This window comes from Clinocottus analis, unplaced genomic scaffold (assembly GCF_023055335.1).
Source record: "Clinocottus analis isolate CAN_PGR_092001 unplaced genomic scaffold, fCliAna1.0.p SCAF_9, whole genome shotgun sequence".
Lineage (NCBI taxonomy): Eukaryota > Metazoa > Chordata > Actinopteri > Perciformes > Cottidae > Clinocottus > Clinocottus analis.
The window spans coordinates 10,429,103-10,448,082 of record NW_027176251.1 but is presented as its reverse complement, the minus strand read 5'-3'; the positions used below and the strand labels follow the sequence as shown (position 1 = coordinate 10,448,082).

Genomic DNA, 18,980 nt, shown 5'->3' with positions numbered 1-18,980 from the left:
ACCTGACGTCATCAACTCCGCCTTCGTCCAGAGGTAACCCTCTGTTTACAACCCCGTGAACACATCAGTGGACACAATGTCATTTTTAAAACGTCAAACTCTATGGATTAGTATTATCTATAAATCTGTTTTAATGCAACATGTGTGAGTTCCATTGTATTGTCTGTTGTGACTTGACCATACTTTTTGATATGTAGATCTAACTAAAAAGTCGAGCCATTATTACAAGTTACAAGTAAAAGGGAAAAAAAACAATACACAGGAGTAATAAAAACAATTTTATTTTCTTTAAAAAATAACCCACCCCCAACAGAGTTCCCATACTATCACATACAGAGCCAAAATAATATGCTTCCATGTCCTTTCATTCAAATCTATTGGGAAGTGCTATGACAAGGACTGTTCTTGATCAGTGGCTTCAATATTGCTTAGTCAGACAGTGAGGCTGTGTGGAGAGGAGCGAACTCTACGGTATCCACATGATGCATTACCAGGGTGACTGCCATTTCGTCTTCCCCCTTTGCAAGGTGCTTTGTGACTTCAGTGAGTGAAGAACTGCATCTGGTTTCAGTGATACTGGGAAATGCCCCAAGACTGATTTTCTTCTCTTTTTTTTAAAGCACAGAATGAGGGGTAAAACATTGGCCCCAACTGTGAAAGGCCTGGCAACTGGTGAGCCAAATACATAACAGGTTAATATTATATATTTATATATACAAATGACCTTGGACACAATGACTGATCAGTAAAACGGTGTACAAAGGCGTTTTGATTATGCAAGTTAATAAACATGATTTAAAAATCAAACTCATCTTTTTATCTCTTTCAGCTCAAAGGGGCTTTGATCGTCAGACGAGATTTGAGGCGCTGAAAGGGCAACTGAGGTGGAATTGTGAGACCGTCTCCACAGTGCCCTCTTGAGGATGCACTCTGACACTAGTCATAATATTCATAATAATAATGACAAAGAAAAAGTCTTATAACCATTACACAATTGAGGAAAAACGTCCAACAGGCAGAGCGAGCGCAAGGCTCCTACCTCTAAGGAAACCAAAATAAGGTGGCTCAGAATATCCAGACATAAAAAATAATTACATGCATTTTTTTTCCTCCATCCAGAAAGTGACTAGATGTAAAGGCAGGGCATATTAAGTAGTAGTACTAGTGGCCCACCCTGTCCAAAGTAGCAATCCCCTATCTGTGCAGCCCATGCACACAGAGCACCAATGGGTATTGGCTAACACAAGCTAGGGGACTGGGGCAGGGGATGCTGCAGGTGTGTTACGCTAAAAGTGAGGATAGACGGTAAGAATACAAGGTGACAATGGAAAGAGTGACAAGTGATAGTTTGGCTTTGGAGGGAAATAAGGGAACAAGTGCATTTGAAGAGGTTGGTCTCTATATGCTTAGAAAGAGACGGAGAGAGCAGCTATATGTGTGTGCTTCTGCTATTCAGGCTATGAGTTGTAAATGCCTGCAGAGGGAAGAGTTTTGTGAAAAGTAAAAACCGAGATAGGTGTGTGTATGTTTTGGTACGCAAGGAAGTCTGCGTGGGAAAGTTGAGTGCATTGTGTGGTGTCACCTCCACTGATACATGTTGGAATGTGCAGAATGATCGGTGCAAGGTCAATTTGCTGAACGCGAGTTCAGCTTTGCAGCACTGAAGTAAATCGCAGACTTCATATTTGCCTGCATTCAAATCGACAGAAGAGTGTTGACCTTACCTATTGCCTTAGTTACCTATTAGTTTGGAAAGCTATGCAGGTGTGGGTGTCTAGCTTCAGGACGAACAACTCTATTGAACTATTTGGAAGTAAAACAAATTAATAAGTCAATTTTTTTTAAAAGTGCCTTGTAAATACTAAAAGAGCAACGCATACAGAAATGAAAGATTATCTTCCTGTTTAAGTGCCCCTTTTCCATTGGTTGGCATCCCTTTTGGCTGGTTATAATGCTGGTTTAGGTGCATGGGGTGCAAGTATATTTGATAAACTTTCTGCAAATGGTCCCTCTATCATTATGGTAAGCTTGCCTCCTCTATAGGCTAAATCTCTAAGGGACTGACCAACCAGCACAGAGTGTGCTGCAGGACTTCTCTCCTGTGTCTACGATATGCTACACCTGCTTTTTTTGTTTCTGCTAATATAAAAACCAGAGGGCTAGCCTTGCATGTTATCACATGTTCTAACAAACTCTTATGTGCAGGACTGGTGGCACCTACACGCTAACACTAAGTGCTAATGTACCATACCTCAGACTCCTCAAGACAGTTAAAAAAACAAACAGATAAAACATTAAAAAACATGATACTTGCAGGTGTGCGTGCCTAGTACCACCCCTCTGGAGGATCCGTACAAGGGCCTTGGAACACTGGCATCCGGCAATTCGGATGGGTAAAGAGGCAGCATCGTGGTGGCAGTTAAAAAAGTGTGATTCTTTTTTTTCGCCTGTTTTTTCTCCCTTCCGTATTGCATACTGACTTACAATTCACAGAGTGTGAAGGTAGTGTACAATACAATTACATAATACCAACATAAAAAAAATATTCAACATAAGAAGAGCAACAGTCCTGGTGAAGAAAAAATAATAATAACAATAATAATCAAAACCGTTTTGAGTGCATGAGGCTGTAGAGTCTGCCTGTGTTTTACAGGCGAAGGGCCTTTGTAGAATTTGGGTGAATGACTGGCAGGTCTGGAGAGTCTGTTTGGTGGGCAGTCATTTGGAATAAAGGAATGGGGATGAGGTGGTGGTGGGCTGTGTGCCCACTCAGGTAGAAATGAGGAGGGAGGGGGTTGATGGTTATTGTAGCTCAGGCGAAGTACATGGTCCTCAAGGTGTCGTGGTGAATCTGAACAGCTTTGGCCAGCGCCTGAGGGTCCCGACCGTTGCTCTGACCAGAGACATGGCTGCCCTCTCCACTACAGAGAGATGACAGGGAGAGAAGTTGCAGAGCAAAGATCAGTCACACTTCATTTGCGAAATAAAGGCGGACAGAGTGAGCATCCTTCAAGCTTGCTATACATTCCCTCTTAATAGCACCGTCTCTCAAACTTGGGGTCACTTTATATGCAGACAGTGTCGCAGAGCAGGTATATTAGGACAGGTGTACTTTATAGCTTATATATTTGTGATAATGTAAGTAAATGTGTTTTAAATATTTTAATGATAATGAGGAAAGCCTACGTCAGACTTTAATTTACATAACAAAAATATTTTAGATTTTTTCACTGTCGGGTGTAAAAGTGTAGGGGACCAAAAGCAGCGTCACAAGCATTGTCTTTCACCACCACACTCACCTGTCATGTTCTTTGTCCACCAGATGGTAGCGGGCACGGAAGGCCACAAGACGGGCGTAGTAGGCTGGCGCGGGGATGGAGACTGAGCGGGTACAGCGCACGTAAGTGTGGCACAACTGGTAGGTTAGAATCTGCAACTCATCAGCCGTGAAACGATTGTCATCCCATAAGACGTAGTAATGAGACGGCCGGCTTGTACCCTGGAGACAGAGGGAAGGAAATAAAAATTAGATGAAATTCAAATGTATTTACAATAGTACTGAGATTAGAGACCTTCATCAATCAAAATCACCTCTGGCCAGATGCTCCCTCAATTGAATAATAAATAATCCTAGCACCTTTTTCCCTGTGTATACTTGTATCTTCTTTATGATGAAATTTTCTTAAATGAATGTTCTGCTCTACTATTACATTGTATATATTGAGTATTTCCCATACTGAATATGTTTGTTTAGTATCTAACATGCTTGCTGCTGTCACAAACAAATTTCCCTTGGGATTAAATAAGGTATATATAAATATATAACCATCTCTTTAAGGGTTTTAAAAACACTAAAACATGTTTCTTCTGTCAATATTACCTGTATGCCCGCGTGGCTGCACAGGTAGAAGTCAAACTCAAAGGGATGAGTGATGCTGGTGTCCACTGTAGTCCCTGCAGGAATATTTCCACTCTTCCCAATCTAGCACACACAAAAAATATCATTACCCATATCAAAACACATCACTATGAAAAGAGAAACACTTATTAAAAATGTGTAAGAAAGTAGAAAGCGCACCCTTTCAGACTTGTCAGCACAGAAGAGGCGTGTGTGGTGGCGTTTCTGCACCACGATGTAGGTGATGCCTGGTTGATAGTCTTTTTCCAGCTTGATGCATGCATCTCTGATGGCCAGGAGCTCATAGTGGAGAATCTGCACACCAGAACATTGTTTTTTGAGCACCAACTATGAATTAATCAGTTTTAGAGAAAAATGCTTCTTGCTAAAAACAAATGAGGTGACAAGGAATGAGGCAATTTTACATATTTAGGACAATCCATTGAGTCTACTATATCAGTCATCAGTTTCAACATACCTGTGGCAACTGTCCCTCAGGAACACCATCTCTGTAGAAAATGATCCTGGTGGGCTTGAATCGGGTTGACTTGTAGAATTGAATTAACAGTTCGCGCACCATGTACGACAAATCTTCAATAATCTCCTGCCTGGGCCTCTGGACTCGAACTGTAGCACAGTATCTGCTGGGATGAGCATCCATACTGCCTACCACCTGGAGGAGACGGGAGGAAGGAAGTGACAGAGTTGAACAGGGAACACTGTTGGGCTTGATGGCATGTGTGCATATGATAAGGTTACATTGAGCCATCTATCAAATGTATGACAATGAAACAAAGAAAACCACGTTAGTTGACTCCACCTCAATCCACCGTTACCACTCATTGGTCCCAATGCGCACATTTGTATGTTAGCACCCCCTATAGGCCGCCACTGGGAAGTGTGGGAGGCTATTCATCAGCCTTTTCTTTTTCTTCCCTCAAATCCTTCGACTGCACTACAATCATCATTTTTAAACCAGTTTTCTCCACCGTTGAGAGGAACCAGACAGACCCACTCTCCTCTCCCTTCCTGTCTGTGTGTGACTCCTGCGTTTGTCATAATTGCTAGGCAACAACACAGCCAACTACAGCTGAGCCGAGGTCTAGGGCGGACGGGGGCTGACGTCATTTCCTTTTTTAATGTGAGTCAGAGATGAGCCATTTGTTTCCCTCCCTGACCCCTTTTAAAACTGCTATTCTTTTATTCGCGGTGAGCCTTTTATTGCCTTAACAAAAAGTCAGATTTAATGCAATTTCTCAGGAAATGGACTTTTAAAAGCAGGACATTGCAACTAAATTAATGCGATTCAAAAAAGAAAAAAAACGAAGCACCTTGACAGTCCTTCAGGTTTAATTGCTTGTTAAGTCTTATGAATTGCCTTAAAGGGTATATCATTACTTTACTATAAATTAGGGGTTTATTAATGATGTTTTACAGAAAATGATTACAAAAAAATGAATCACAAATGTCCATCCAAAGTTACCAGAGCTCAAGGAGATGAATTAATCTGTTCAGATTCATCCATCAAACAGTCAAAAGAAATCAGATTATTTTCCCATTTCTGTTGTGTATAAATGATAAATACTTAAATATGAGCAGAATGTAATGGCACTGTTAAAGATTAAAAAGCTGTTAAAGCTCTTCTGCCTCAAATGTACGTTTCATGGCTGTAGGATTTTTCTTTCACCAGCATCGCTGTGCACCACCGTCACACAGTGGCACTGTCACCAAGCAACCACGAACATGTGCGTTTGCAGTTTTAACATCTTGAGGTCATTTGCACTATTTACATAATCTTTTTTATTTAAAAAAAAGAAGGAGTGCCAACATAGGATAATGCACTGCCATTAGATAAGCCACACTGACAATTCTAAAAACGTATTTAGATATATTTTCTATACTTACAAATGGATAACACAAAAAGATTTTTGAAACAAATTCTTGAAGGCAACTATTCACCAGATATATTTCCACTTTTAGCTGTCTGAATGTTGGAGCTGACACAGAGCTGCTGCACATGTCCAACACAAACTTAACCTGCCAGTCAGCCATGCATTCTGTGAAATGTAGGAATCAATTACTTTGACTTGTTGGAATCTATAAGCTGCTGTTCCTCTTATTATGGCCACTGTTATTTCTGAGACTTACAGCAGTAATGGAGGGCTTCTTGCCGTCTCCAGCAGGGGGGTGTGTGACATCTGCTCCTAGGAAGATAACCGGCTGCTGGAACACTGCTGACCTGAGAGTGGAGGAGGAGATGCAAATGACACTCGCTCTCAGGGAATGTCAGATAGATTCATAAACATGGAATAAACTTTTTAAGATGAAAATTCTATGGTTTAACAGTGACATGTATGGGAAAAACTGCAATCCCAGGTCTTATATGGACCTGTGGCAGTCATCTGCCATGGGGTTACATAAAGGTCAAACACCTGTTTGTTTGTGTGTGTGTGTGTGTGTGTGTGTGTGTGTGTGTGTGTGTGTGTGTGTGTGTGTGTGTGTGTGTGTGTGTGTGTGTGTGTGTATAATATATATATATACATATACATATATATATATACATACATACATACATACATACATACATACATACATACATACACACACACACACACACACACACACACATTTTCACTGTGGTCCTCCCGCCAAAAATGTGTTGAACTAGTTGAAAAGCAGCCCAAACAAAAGCTCACCGTTGGTGAGGCACCAGGATGTTGTTGATGCCTCCCAGCTTCACATTGATCTTGAGGCAGAGGTTGGAGAGCGTCTGAGGGGACGTCTTCACCACGTTCTTCACCTGGACGCACTGCGTGGCCATGCCCAGGAGGGTGTCTCCCACACGCTTTACCTCGGCTAAAGGGGATAGTTTGAAAATGGAACATGAAGATCACACTAATGCTAAAGGTCAGAGGCAACAACGTGTGGAGTTGAACTTGATGCCTCTTGAGGATGTATATTCAAGAAGAGAAAATGACACCGCCGACCATAGACGGGAGTTTTTCCTGGCAGGATGACGATGATGAGCTGCAGTCCAGAGTAGGTGTTCTTCAGGTGTCTGAACATGGGCTCCACGCTGTCCGCTCCCTGGGCGTATTTACAGAAACATGGTTGACCTTGAATCGGCATCCCGGCATCCTTTGAGATTTTACGCAACTGGTCTGTGAAGTTCCTGAAAGAAAAAGAGTCGTTGAGACAATTCATCAAGCTAACGCTTTTCATACTTTGCACTGTATCTCTGCCGTGTCATCAGGAAACATTATTAATGATATTGTAAAGAAATTAATCATTGTGTTTGAGATGCCAAATATAGGTGGAATATAGCATTGTGGATACACTTTTTCTTTGTCTCTTACTAGCAGCTACATTTTAAATGAACCTAATGACTTACCAATAATAAATGCAAAACAGCCAAAGAATTTTTGGGGGATTTTTATGTTTTTTATTTTATTCTCCCAAAATAAATGTATTGCAGCTGTTACTGCTCATTAGTACTTACTTGAGCACCTCCTCTCTGCACTGTTTTTGGGGGGCGAAGCAGGCAATCGCCCACACTTTGATCTCGATGCCGTTATAAAACTGCTTCCCTCTCATGTCCCACACGCCCTGGTTGGGGGTTGCTATCGCACGGTTCTGTGGAACAGAGGATCGGAAAAGAGTTTGAAACTAAAAGTGTGCGTGCCTGCGTGCAAATTAAGGATTTTTTGTTTGGAGTGTGCCTTTCCATCATATCTAAAAAAAATATATCATATGTGAAATAGTAAATGAACCATGTTTTACCCGTCCTCCATACTGCAGGATAGGGGCAGGAAGCACCCGACCCGTCACCTCAGCCATTTCATCTTTCACCTTGATCCCAAACTCCTGGATGTAGGGGTCCAGGTTGAAGTTAGCATTCTTCATCTGTGGAGAGAGAAAGACCATCCATCCGTCATACATTCACAAATACACCCTTGTTACATCCGCTATGGGGCCTTCCTCCTCCACCAGTTGTCTCTACAACTCACCAGTCTGCTGATCTCCTCTTGTCTGTCGGGTGCAGAGCGGGCTGTGGCTTTGATCATGGTGGAGGTCTGATTATCTGTCAGCTTCTTGATGCATCGCTGACCTGCTACAATGTTACACACCTGGAATGAGTGAACCCAGAATCATCGGGGCGTTAATATTGGTTATTTACAATAATCACATTAATCCTGGATCTCAAAAATTGTTTTAAAGTCAGTGAACATGGTGTTTTTACATTTGAATCAAGTGATTAACTCACCTCCAGAGGCAGGTAGGTGTGCTTTTGCTCCTGCCCCACCTGTAAACAGGGTAGGTGGGGGTATTTTAGCTGCAGGTTGTACTTCTGCTTGAAGTACTGGGCCACTGTACATTCTACTGTCTGCCCACTTTCGAGCTGGAGGGGAAACCTGGTAGACAAGAAACATGAACTATGCTGTGAGCTGGTAAAAAGGATGAGGAAATGATTTTGGGTGGATACACCCCTGTGAGTTCATGAGTGTGTGGCGCATCAGTGACAAATGCCACCATCATCATAATGCGCCTCTTGCCAGCGCCCAGCTTGCCGATTCATCCAGGTTGATGTTAAAATAACAATCATTTAAGACTCCAAAGTAACATAACAGTTGCTTACTCAGCAAGCAATTCTCTATGTTTTGTTTTTTTAAACAAAGTTCCAATCTGTTGAGTATTTTAACAAATATAATTTAGGTACTAAAAATAAATCATTGAGAAGCTTTTGAGGAACAGTAGGGACTAGAGATTAATATAGTTCCTCTAGGAGAGTTCCAGGTGCAAAAAAAGTGCAAAAAAAAATTGGTTAGATAAAGAGAGGAAGCGGAAGAGGCTGTCAATGGCCCAATTGTCAAGGCCAGTGAGTGAGCGTTAAATGATGCCATTTAAGCAAAAGAAATATCCATTAAAAAAAGTGTGGCTTTCAACTGTGGAGACAGGTCTTCTCAAGTGTTAAAGATTCTGTTCTACTGCTGAATTTCTCCTTTTCATTTATTCAAACATCCGAATCATGCAACTGTAACTACAGAGAACAGGATTGTTGTTCCATTGTTTCCACAATCCGCCACTCTAGTTGGCCTAATCCACATAGTTCCTCAGATGCAGTGGATATGCTAATAACATAGATAAACAATGAGTGCATTTGGTCATGAAATTCAATGCTGTCTGCATGCTCACGTTTGGTGGCTGGCTGGTCGTCGGGTGACATTGCATACACGATACTTCCTCTTCATTTGGCCACAGTGAGTCACCTCCACCTTCAGGCCTAAGGAGGAGGCGGAGGAGAAGATTTATTTCCTTGTTGAGGCCTCATCATGGTGTGTTTCGCAATGGCCAGTAACCCACCTTTAATCTCCTTGGTGAAGCGGACCCTTTGGGAGTCCGTGAGAGTCTTGGGCTGCTCATCAATATTGCGGATGTCCAAAACTTCACACATGAACTCAATTACAGGCTGGGCTTTGTAGAAGGCAGTGGCAGACACTAGGGGGAGACAGAGGGCAGCAATATGTACATAAAGAGCAACTTAACAAAAGGTTGATGGATGCCCGCAACTTTTATTCGCCTTCGCGTCACCATTTAAGGTATTTATCAGAGCCAAAAGAACGTTTTAATCAGCCAATAGAAGTCGCTATTTAAGATTCAATTATGAATCAAATAGTATATGACAATTCAAGTCATCTTTGGTCTCAGATTAATTTGACTTTCCCATTTCTGACCCACTGTTTCTGTGTCATGCAAAGTCAGTAAAAACAATGAGATCACTGGCTGACGCTCAGTCAGTTGGTGACTCACCATCAATGTTAAGCATCATCTTCCACATGGCGGGGCGCACAGACTGATGGAAGCCAAACCAGACTTCCCTTCCCCCACCCAGTGGGTGGTAGTATCCTTCAGGTGGGGAGAAAAATGATCGGCCCACTGGAGTGTACCTAATTAGAGGATGTGGGGAGGAGAAAATGATGAATGTTCAAAAAGATTTGACATAATACAAAGCATGACCTCAGCATGACTAAATATTCAGTAAAGCTATCATCTCATGTAGGAGGCTTCAGAATAAGAGAGAAAAGGAGAAAAAAAAAGAAACCGGAATGGAAAAACACTAAAATGGGAGTTAAGAGGAACAGTGGTGTGTTTATCTGAAACAGACAAAAGACGGGGAAACATTCCCAATAAACTTCTCAAAATGGCTTATAGAGTTATAGTTATGCCCCTGCCCTGCATTGTTTAGTGGATACAGTCATACGGTTCTCAGCTAACAACCTTTGTTTTGTGTCTCTGACCCCTGGAGCTATGATGGTCTGATGTATGCGTGGAACAGTCCAGTTAACTTTGCTCGGCTGCACTGTTACTTTGACAACTTGGCAAAAGCATTGTTTTCTAATCTCCTTTTAAGATGTACATGAATATAACTCAATTTGACAGAAGTGAGGTGGGAGGGGGGACTGTCGTATGTATGTATGCGTGTTTATGTAACTGGGTGTACCTCATAGAGGCCAGGTGGCGCATGGCCACATCCAGGGCTTGGACCGAGTCGAGGGGGACCTGCAGCCGACCGCTGACCAGAGTCTCCTGGAGCTGGCGCCATGACACTTTGGCCAGCCAACGGATGGACACCTTGAAGATTCGATCTTTGCCCTCACCTGGGATGGTTACCTCAAAATCTACCTGGAGAAATAGACAGAAAAGACAGTAACGGAGAGGGGAGGTAAAGAACAAGGCTGCAGGAGAAGGAAGAACAACAACAAGGCTGCAGGAGAAGGAAGAACAACAACTCTTTTTTTGGTTCCTCTGCTGTATCTGTGGTTTCTGTCTCCAGGGCTGCAGACCTGATTGCAGAGTAATCAGTGGCATTGGACACACCTGGGCCAGTTGTGCCCGATGCATAAAAACAGCAAAAGTCCTTGGTTGGTAGAGCTCCTCTCACCCCACACTGCCGTGTCGGCACTTTTTTACATTCATGTAGCACATTTTCAGCCTGCTACAGTTCTGACTTCACAGTTTCCTCCTATCCATTTGTTTGTTTGACTTATTTTGACCTACATTTCTCCTGTTTTTGTCACCATTTTAGAGCCTGGCTGTGACACCAGGTTATCTTTAAAAGTAACAAAATCCACTTACTAGCACCGCTTGAGCTCACATATTCACACATATCTTGTTTATAATTCTGTTAAAAAAAATTGTTGGACTCTTTTTCTCTGAAGTTGCCATGCATACAGTGGAGACCCCTTTGAATGGAGCCATGGTTTCCCCCTTACCCCCTGTTTCCAGAGTTTAATGCTAAGCTAAATGGCTGTGGCCATGGAGTGTAAACAAGAAGGGGGCATAGTCATTATGTCGTTTTGAAGCCTTGAGTTTGGCAGGTTTTGCCATCATTATCTTGACTTTTTTGCAATGAAAGAACAAGTTACCATATTTGAAGGTTATTATGTTCTATTTTACTCTAAATGGACCATCATTTACTAAATTAACATCATGCTGTATTGAAGAAGGCTTAAAACTAACGATTGAGACTATAAACTCATGTTGACATTGTTTACAGAGGTAATAAATCAAGTGAAAAGTAGGGTTGATTTCTCACAGACTTCCATACAAACTGAAGAAGATGCAAGTTTTAAGACACTGCATTGCCTTCACTTGCGGAACAAAAGTTTGCTGCCTGGTTGTGGACTAATGTATTATGTGACTCTCGGCAAGTAAGTGAATAAGCGCTATTCCTTTAAATTAGAAGACAGAAATCAAGGTTCTCAAATGTACATTAAAAATAGAAGTCCCAAACTAGACAGTTAGTCTTCTATAATACAGTAAGTGTTTGTTATTGTTATGAATACTGGGTTACACATAAGTGCTTTACAGGAGATAAATAGTGTTTTCTATTTAGTGTTTTTCATCGAACCTTGAAAAACAGTGTAACTCCTGTTCCAATAGGGCTTAAGATTGACTTCATTGATCTCTAAGGAAAAATTAGTTGGTGATAGTAGCACAGTGTGACATAGTAAAGCAAAACAACTTCAAACATCTACCTTCTCACTCCCAATAGGAAGCGCTAGCACCGTGTAGATGTTCTTCTTGCCGTCATACACTGGCTTCCTGTCACCAAAGAGCTGGGGCTTGAAGTGTTGCACCATGTATTCCACCACCTCCCTGTTGGAAGCGACACACACAAACACAGTATGGGATTAACATTAACCAAAAAACAAGAAAGAGACCCCGCTTTGCCAATTAAACCCATCGCCTGATCAGGTGGGGAGGAGGGGCAGTTCTAAAGATGATAGAAGAATATTGATCAAGCAGGATGCAGCTGTTCGGTGCAATATCTCATGGTCACAGGGGGGAGGAAAGGACAATAAGAATGAGGGTGTGGGCAGGGGCCCACTTTTCAATGCACGATGCCTTGGCCTTCACACAAGGGTGGGGGATGGGGGGTTGTTCTGAAAAGAAAAAGGTTAAAGGGCTTGACCTTTGCAGGCCTTCTTAAAACCTTTGTCTTGAACCGTAAAACCAAAAGAGACCCTCTCTGAATGTTAAAGCAGGTGTACATCGAACACATGTAACTTTCAAGGATTCTTCCTTCGAATTTCAGGTTCCACGTATTTGTAATCGATTTGTTTCCATTTCTGTTCTTACCCTTACTAATTAGGAGGACAGTGAAGCTCAAGGACTCTCCCAGAGTTGTCTTTTATGCTTTTCACAAAGATTTGCCAAATCAATCAAAGAACAAATGCGACATGAGGCCACTAGTATTAAGTTGGGTCTGTTCAAAAACAGATAAGCACATAATGTCAATCAGTTATTCTTTTCAGTTTTGCGGGGGAAATAAGTAATTAGCCTGGAGGAAATAAGCAAAAACAAAAATAATGCCGTTATCATTAAAGTTGTGTAAATCTAAACAACCTTGTCAACAACTATGGCTCCCCAACATGTGTAAACTAGCAGAAAAAAACGCAGCCCATCTATTAGGGCTTCCTAGATTGATTATAATCTCACCATGTTACATCTTTCTAAATGAGTATTGATGATTCTCCAACGGACCAAGGCCATTAGTCAGCAGCACTGGGACAGTAAACCTGAGAGCTAATGGATTGGGGTAGAGCCTAAACATTTTCAAAAAACAGAGTTGGCCTACATAATACTCCTGCTTTAAGCCTGTCTACCTGACACAACTCCACACAAAAGACCACATGTTGTATCTTGTTGACAATGTGAGTCTAAAGCACAGAGAGAAGAGGAAAAGGAAAAATGGCATTCTTGTTTTTAAAGCAGAAAATAAATGAAGGGGGCCATTAAAAACAGGCTGCACGGTGTTGTTGTGGCTACATGCTTGCCTGAATAGTTTGACAGTGAACTAAAAAGAAAACCACCTCTTCACAGTCATTTAAACATTTAAATTGCTCTTGTTCTAGTTTCTTGTAAAGTGTAGGCTCCTGCGTTGTATTGTAAAGCTACCTGCAGTATGATTATTATTTCTAATGATATTCTTAAAACACGTCTACAAATAAATTACTTATGCGTTTGACACAATCCTTTTAAATGTACCCTGCATTAGACAGCAAATGATTCAAGACCACTCAGCAGCATAATGAGGAAAGGCTCAGCTAAGTTAAAGCCACTTTTGACTTCACCATCTGTCCAGTCCGGTGACTCGGACACAGCTACTGCAAGAGAATCTTTATTACTGCTTAATATGAAGTGAAACCCATGCATGATAAGGCATAACATTTTAGCCGGATTCTGCACAGACGTATGGACTTTTTTAGTTCAGAAAATGCATTTCATTGCCTGAAAATGTGAAAAGCAGGTCACAGGATTCAGTTTTTTTGCCCCCAATTTGTGTCATTTATGACCAAATATCCTGGTGTTTACCTGCACAACAGCGATGGATTGTGCAAACAATCTATGTAAGGCTGTTATGGGCCAAACGATAGTAAATGCATACTTTATAACTAGTTACACTGCAAGTGAATTAGTCTGTTTAGACCTGAAACTCATTATTGTGAGTTGAGGAGCTCTGCTTAAGCTGCAGCCGGTTTATTTTGAAATTATTTTCATCATACAAAAACATGGCATTCAACTTGTAAAAAAAAAATGCGTTGATAAAAATAATTACATTTAAATCCCTGTTGCATTGTTCATGCTAAAAGTAGCTGTTGCTGTGACTGTTGGGCTTTCCCTATTCAATTTCAAAATTTGTTTCATTCTGCAAACACTTCAGCTGCTTGTTGACTTCTTAAAATGCATACCTTGCTACCACTAGAGAACAAATAACCACTTATGATATGTGACAATGGCAAGTACTGATCGTTTGGATTAATGTGGGACGTCACAGACGAGGCACACAAGAAACACCAGGTGTCAGTAGAGCCACGTCATATTACCTGTTGACTCTCCGCGGGCACTTGTCAGGCTTAATGTCCACCTCATAGTGAAAGACGTCAATCTTTGGGATCTCCACCTCGAAGTAGTTGGCCAGCAGCTTAATGGGCTTGCCCACGGTACCCATACCTGGCCGGCGGGGGGCATGGAACACCTGCTCCAGGGGTGGGGGGTAGGCCTCCATGGGCTCTGGACAGACGGGAGATATAGGAGCCATTGATGAAGACAAGTGACAAAGGGAAGGCGGTTCAGAGCCAGGCATGAGAAAAGAGATAAACAACGGTTAAAAGTGAGGAGGTGATAAAGGAAGTGGTTGTGAGCAGCAGAGGCCAAGGCGATGAGGGCGAGGGATGTGGAAGAAGTTGGGAAGGAAGCATCGGCAGGGGCCAAGAGGAAGATAATAGGTAGACATCCGAGAGAGTGGCACGAACAGGAAGACAGAAAGAGGAAAGAGAGGATAGGAAAGAGAGACACGGTCATAATGGATCGGTAAAGACGCAAAATGTTAAATAAAAGACCAACAATGAGGAGGAACACGGGAAAGAAGAGGGAGGGTGATAGAAACAGAAGTTATGGCAGGGGAAGAAAACGAAAGCGTTGTGATTCTGGGATTCGGCATACTCCACCCTTATTTTCCACATTTTATAGACCAATTGATAGATAAATTCATTGTAAATATAATGTGCAGATTTTGTATCGATAATAAAAATAAAATAAATAAACAAAATCATGAGTTGCCCTAAATATCTTTTCACTTTCAAAAAATGGATCTTTCTGAAATTGTCTTCATCCAACAGACACTTCATGTGTCAGTTATATTTTAGTGGTTTGAATTTAGCATTTGCTTGTTCAAACTAGGCCTGAAAAAAATGCATGCATTTCATTGGCAGAGGCAGTAACGAATAGCCCACCGCATACACCGATTAGTGACCATCATTTCTTAAAAACAAGTCTGAGCCAGTCAGGAGAAGAGGGGGTCTGGGTCCTGGACTGGGTGCTAGATGTAAAGTTAGCTGTGACTCCTGCCTGAGAGGGGCCCAGTGCCCTAACCTCTGGGTCCCCAGAGAACAGCCCTTCTAGCACAACAAAGACCCCAGCTGCCCTGCTCCTCTGTCTCACACACACACACACACACACACACACACACACACACACACACACACACACACACACACACACACACAGAAACACACACACACACGGGTGTACGAATAAGAGGGAGCGCCCTTGCTACGGTGAACACACACACCCACATACACACAAACAGAGGGGGCCCCCTCTACATTCCCAGCCTCACCATGGAGACACCACGGCAACACAGCATTGTCATGGATATCAGGGGACCTGTGTCTGTGTGTGTGTGTCTGTTGGAGGAGGTGGGAGGGTGCCGCTGTGGTCATATTGAAGAGACCTTGGCTTTTTTGGTCACTACACTGAGGACACTACACTGTGGATCCAAAAACTGGAAAAGTCCTTCTTTAAATAGCTGGGATGAAAATCTTTGGGTCCAATGTACCACTCAATCACATGCTCACTAAGCCTTTTGGAAAATGCCCAACTTTCAGGAAGAGTAACGTCAACCATGAAACACCGAAAGATGCGAGTAGAATCACGCTTCATTGTAACGACTTGGAGAGACACCACAAACACAGACGCAGAAGAGCTTGTGTGTGTGTGTGTGTGTGTGTGTGTGTGTGTGTGTGTGTGTGTGTGTGTATGTGTGTGTGTGTGAGAGAGAGAAAGAGAGAGAGAGAGAGAAGACTCAAGCGTCTCAAGTGAGTTGCATTCGCACAATGACACACACTTCTCCCTCGTGCCAGTGAAGGCAGATGGTGAGAAGCGGAGCCACCGCTTTCACACATCCCAAGACAATAGCCGTCTTTCCTGGGCGGTAAGCCTTAAAGCAGAGCTTTTGGTGCCGCATCACAACAACAAGACGCTCACAACTTTCTGCCTACAATGACGTAACAAGCCGTTAGACTAAGCAGTCACATGGGAAAAGACTACTATCAAGTCATATCAAGGTGAAACATGTCCATGTACACTTTGTTTTGGTTCATTTCATGATCCTTTGGCGAGACTTGGGGTACAACGTCTTCAGGCATTTCAGTACTAGGTGGTAACACTTTTTCATTCTGGGTTCAGTGTGTCGCTTTTAAATAGTTTATTTTTGACTTTGGCGGTATTAGAAGTTTTTCAGGTGGAAAATGATGAAGGATGAGCGCTACTGAGCTTCAGTGAAAGAAAAATAATTGAAAAATTGCCTCATAAATGACACACACAGTGGTGACCCTGTCTCTCATCAGGAGAGCACAACAGGCCAAGTGCATGAATGAGAGGGAACAGACAATTATGCATTAATTGTTTTGGCCAAACAGTTCTGCTCTCTGAACAATTGGCTGTTGACCATGAGCTAAACATGGCAATCAGCTTTATCTTAGAAAATAGCACATTGTATAATCACACTTCAAACACAAAAGCAGACTTTGAGATGAGGTGCCCCTCGGGACCCTCTCCCCTCCCCCCTCTACCCCTCCATCCCAAAAAAATCAAAACAAGCCTATTCGACTGAATTCCATGTTCAGTGTCTGGATTGACAACATAATTTAAATCTCAGGCATACTTGTACAAATAAGAGGTACAGTTAACTGAATCTATGAGTTCACCATCTTCTTCTATAAATGAAATAGCATTCCATTTATAAACCCTGCCTTTCCAAAGTACACGACTGACTCAAGGCTGGATTATGAATGCTAGGGTTCACGATTTTCCGCAATCAGTGAACTTTAGACCTGGGCACAACGATTGTGTTTTAATTGGTTGCTTCCACACCTCAGCCTTTCAAGCAATCTGCTAAATAAGCAGCACCAGCACTGATATGCACTAGCAATAAATCTCAAGAGTGCAGCTCGAAGCCCCACATACGATGCACAGCACATGCTTCTCAGTCTTTCCAAGTCTCAAAAAAGATCCACGTGTATATATGATTAACGTATCCCTGCAGATGTTGGACATTTGTGTCCCTGGGATGTATGTGCAATGTACAGATGTTAAACAATTTAGACCACCAGAGCAGTGTGAGCATCCACAACCTGTCAGTGAGCAGGGAGGCCGGTCTGCTGTGTGCGGGCTGCAGCAGCTGCTGCTGTGGTGCTGCTGCTGCTGCTGCTGCTTGAAGGCGGGCTTCACCTCATCCCTCCTCACCCTGATTCCCACGACCTCCCTGCCCCCACGCATGGCCGAGGACATCGTCAGCGCACCTCGAAAGGCTCGTTTACTGTTATACATCTGGGATTTAATCATCTCTACAAAGTGGTGAGCATGCAGACTACCAGAGAGCGCCCTCCACCTCCATCTCCATCTCGTTGCGATGCAACAGACGGGGTTCTCACACAGCGTCCCTCTCTACACCCCCCTGACTGAGCCCCGTTTCCCCCCTAAAAAATGCAGTATATGTGTTTGCAGCAGCCACAACTGATACCGTTTAAAAACCACTAAAGTAATAAAGAAATAAACCTACCCTCGCCAGACGGTCCCGGCTCCATCCCATTCACTTAGCTACGCGGGCACAAGCTAGCTTGTCTGGGTTCTCGGGTCCAACCGCCGGCCCCTTCAGGCTGGAGCGTCTTAGACCTCCAGCTCCCTCCCTCCTCTCGGCGTGAAGTCTTCTTCTTCTCTCAGCGCTCCCCTACCAGAGCCCCCCCAGACCCGCAGAGGAGTCGAGGCTAACGGCTGATAGCTGCCGGATGGCTCGTGACCCTGGAGGCAGTATAGAGGGAGAGCTGGAGGCCGATGCCGTCTTCTTCGGGACCTGTCTTCTTCCTCCGCGGGGCGGTGATTTGGCCGAGTTGTTCGCAGCGTTGGGGTTTCTCGTCAGTCTGTGGTGTGCTCCTGCCTACCGTTCAAGCAGGATTCTCCAGCGGAACAAAAAAAGGCCAGCCCCTCACTCCCTCACACCCCCCACCCCAACAAAAAAATTAAAAAAAAAAAAAAACTTCTTCTTTGCCATTAGAAAGTGCAAAGGAACTGTTGATGAACTTGCTGTCACACCCCAGAGGTCGAAGGAGGAACTGCACTGCAGATATGCAAATATGGCCAGCAGCAAGTGTAAGGACTAGCTATTTAACGTTTAATAAAGAAACAAGGGATTCACAACGTAATAGCAGATACACCCACAACAAATAACCATCAAAAGAGTGAAGTAGTTCAATACATATTAAAACTCAACTTATTTAATTGGAAAATGTCTTCCTTGGTGTGATTTTTCATGGGTCTTTATTAACCCTTTGTTTTTATCTCAATGGCAAAATCCGTTTTGTATAATTTAATGTATTGTGATTTTGTTACAAATAGAGAGACCAAACTTTCCATTTCTTGTTTTTGACCGAGGTGATATCCTCTTCCTATTTATCGAACAGATCTCTCACCGAGCTCAGCTGGCAACACATTGTCATCCTCAGCTACCAAAAGTTGGGTACTTGACTTTTCTCCACATATTGTGTTCCCTTAGGTTAGATTACCCAAAAAATAAACTCTCTTTTAATTGTTATGTTTAAGAAATTAACATAATTATTCTCCCTCTAGGATTTAATAAAGACTAATAAACATCAATTGCAGTCTAAAAGACATCAAATCCTGGTTGGCAGAGGACTTTCATAAACTTAATCAGAATATATCTGAAATTAAATCTTTTTGA

General features: G+C 42.6%; 1 protein-coding gene across 1 annotated transcript; it reads right to left on the bottom strand.

Moving 5' to 3' along the window:
* Positions 1-265: 265 nt before the first annotated feature.
* Positions 266-18,211, bottom strand: ago1 (argonaute RISC component 1). Its single transcript, XM_068569635.1, has 19 exons — positions 17,805-18,211; positions 14,287-14,473; positions 11,935-12,055; positions 10,398-10,579; positions 9,707-9,843; positions 9,260-9,394; positions 9,092-9,179; positions 8,163-8,310; positions 7,906-8,025; positions 7,679-7,801; positions 7,398-7,531; positions 6,886-7,070; positions 6,595-6,754; positions 6,047-6,137; positions 4,377-4,571; positions 4,079-4,213; positions 3,881-3,982; positions 3,300-3,499; positions 266-2,921 (listed from the first exon to the last, which is right to left on the bottom strand). The coding sequence occupies exons 1-19, from the start codon at positions 17,827-17,829 to the stop codon at positions 2,813-2,815; spliced, it is 2,577 nt and encodes an 858-aa protein (XP_068425736.1). The 5' UTR covers positions 17,830-18,211; the 3' UTR covers positions 266-2,812.
* Between the last annotated feature and the right edge of the window lie 769 nt (positions 18,212-18,980).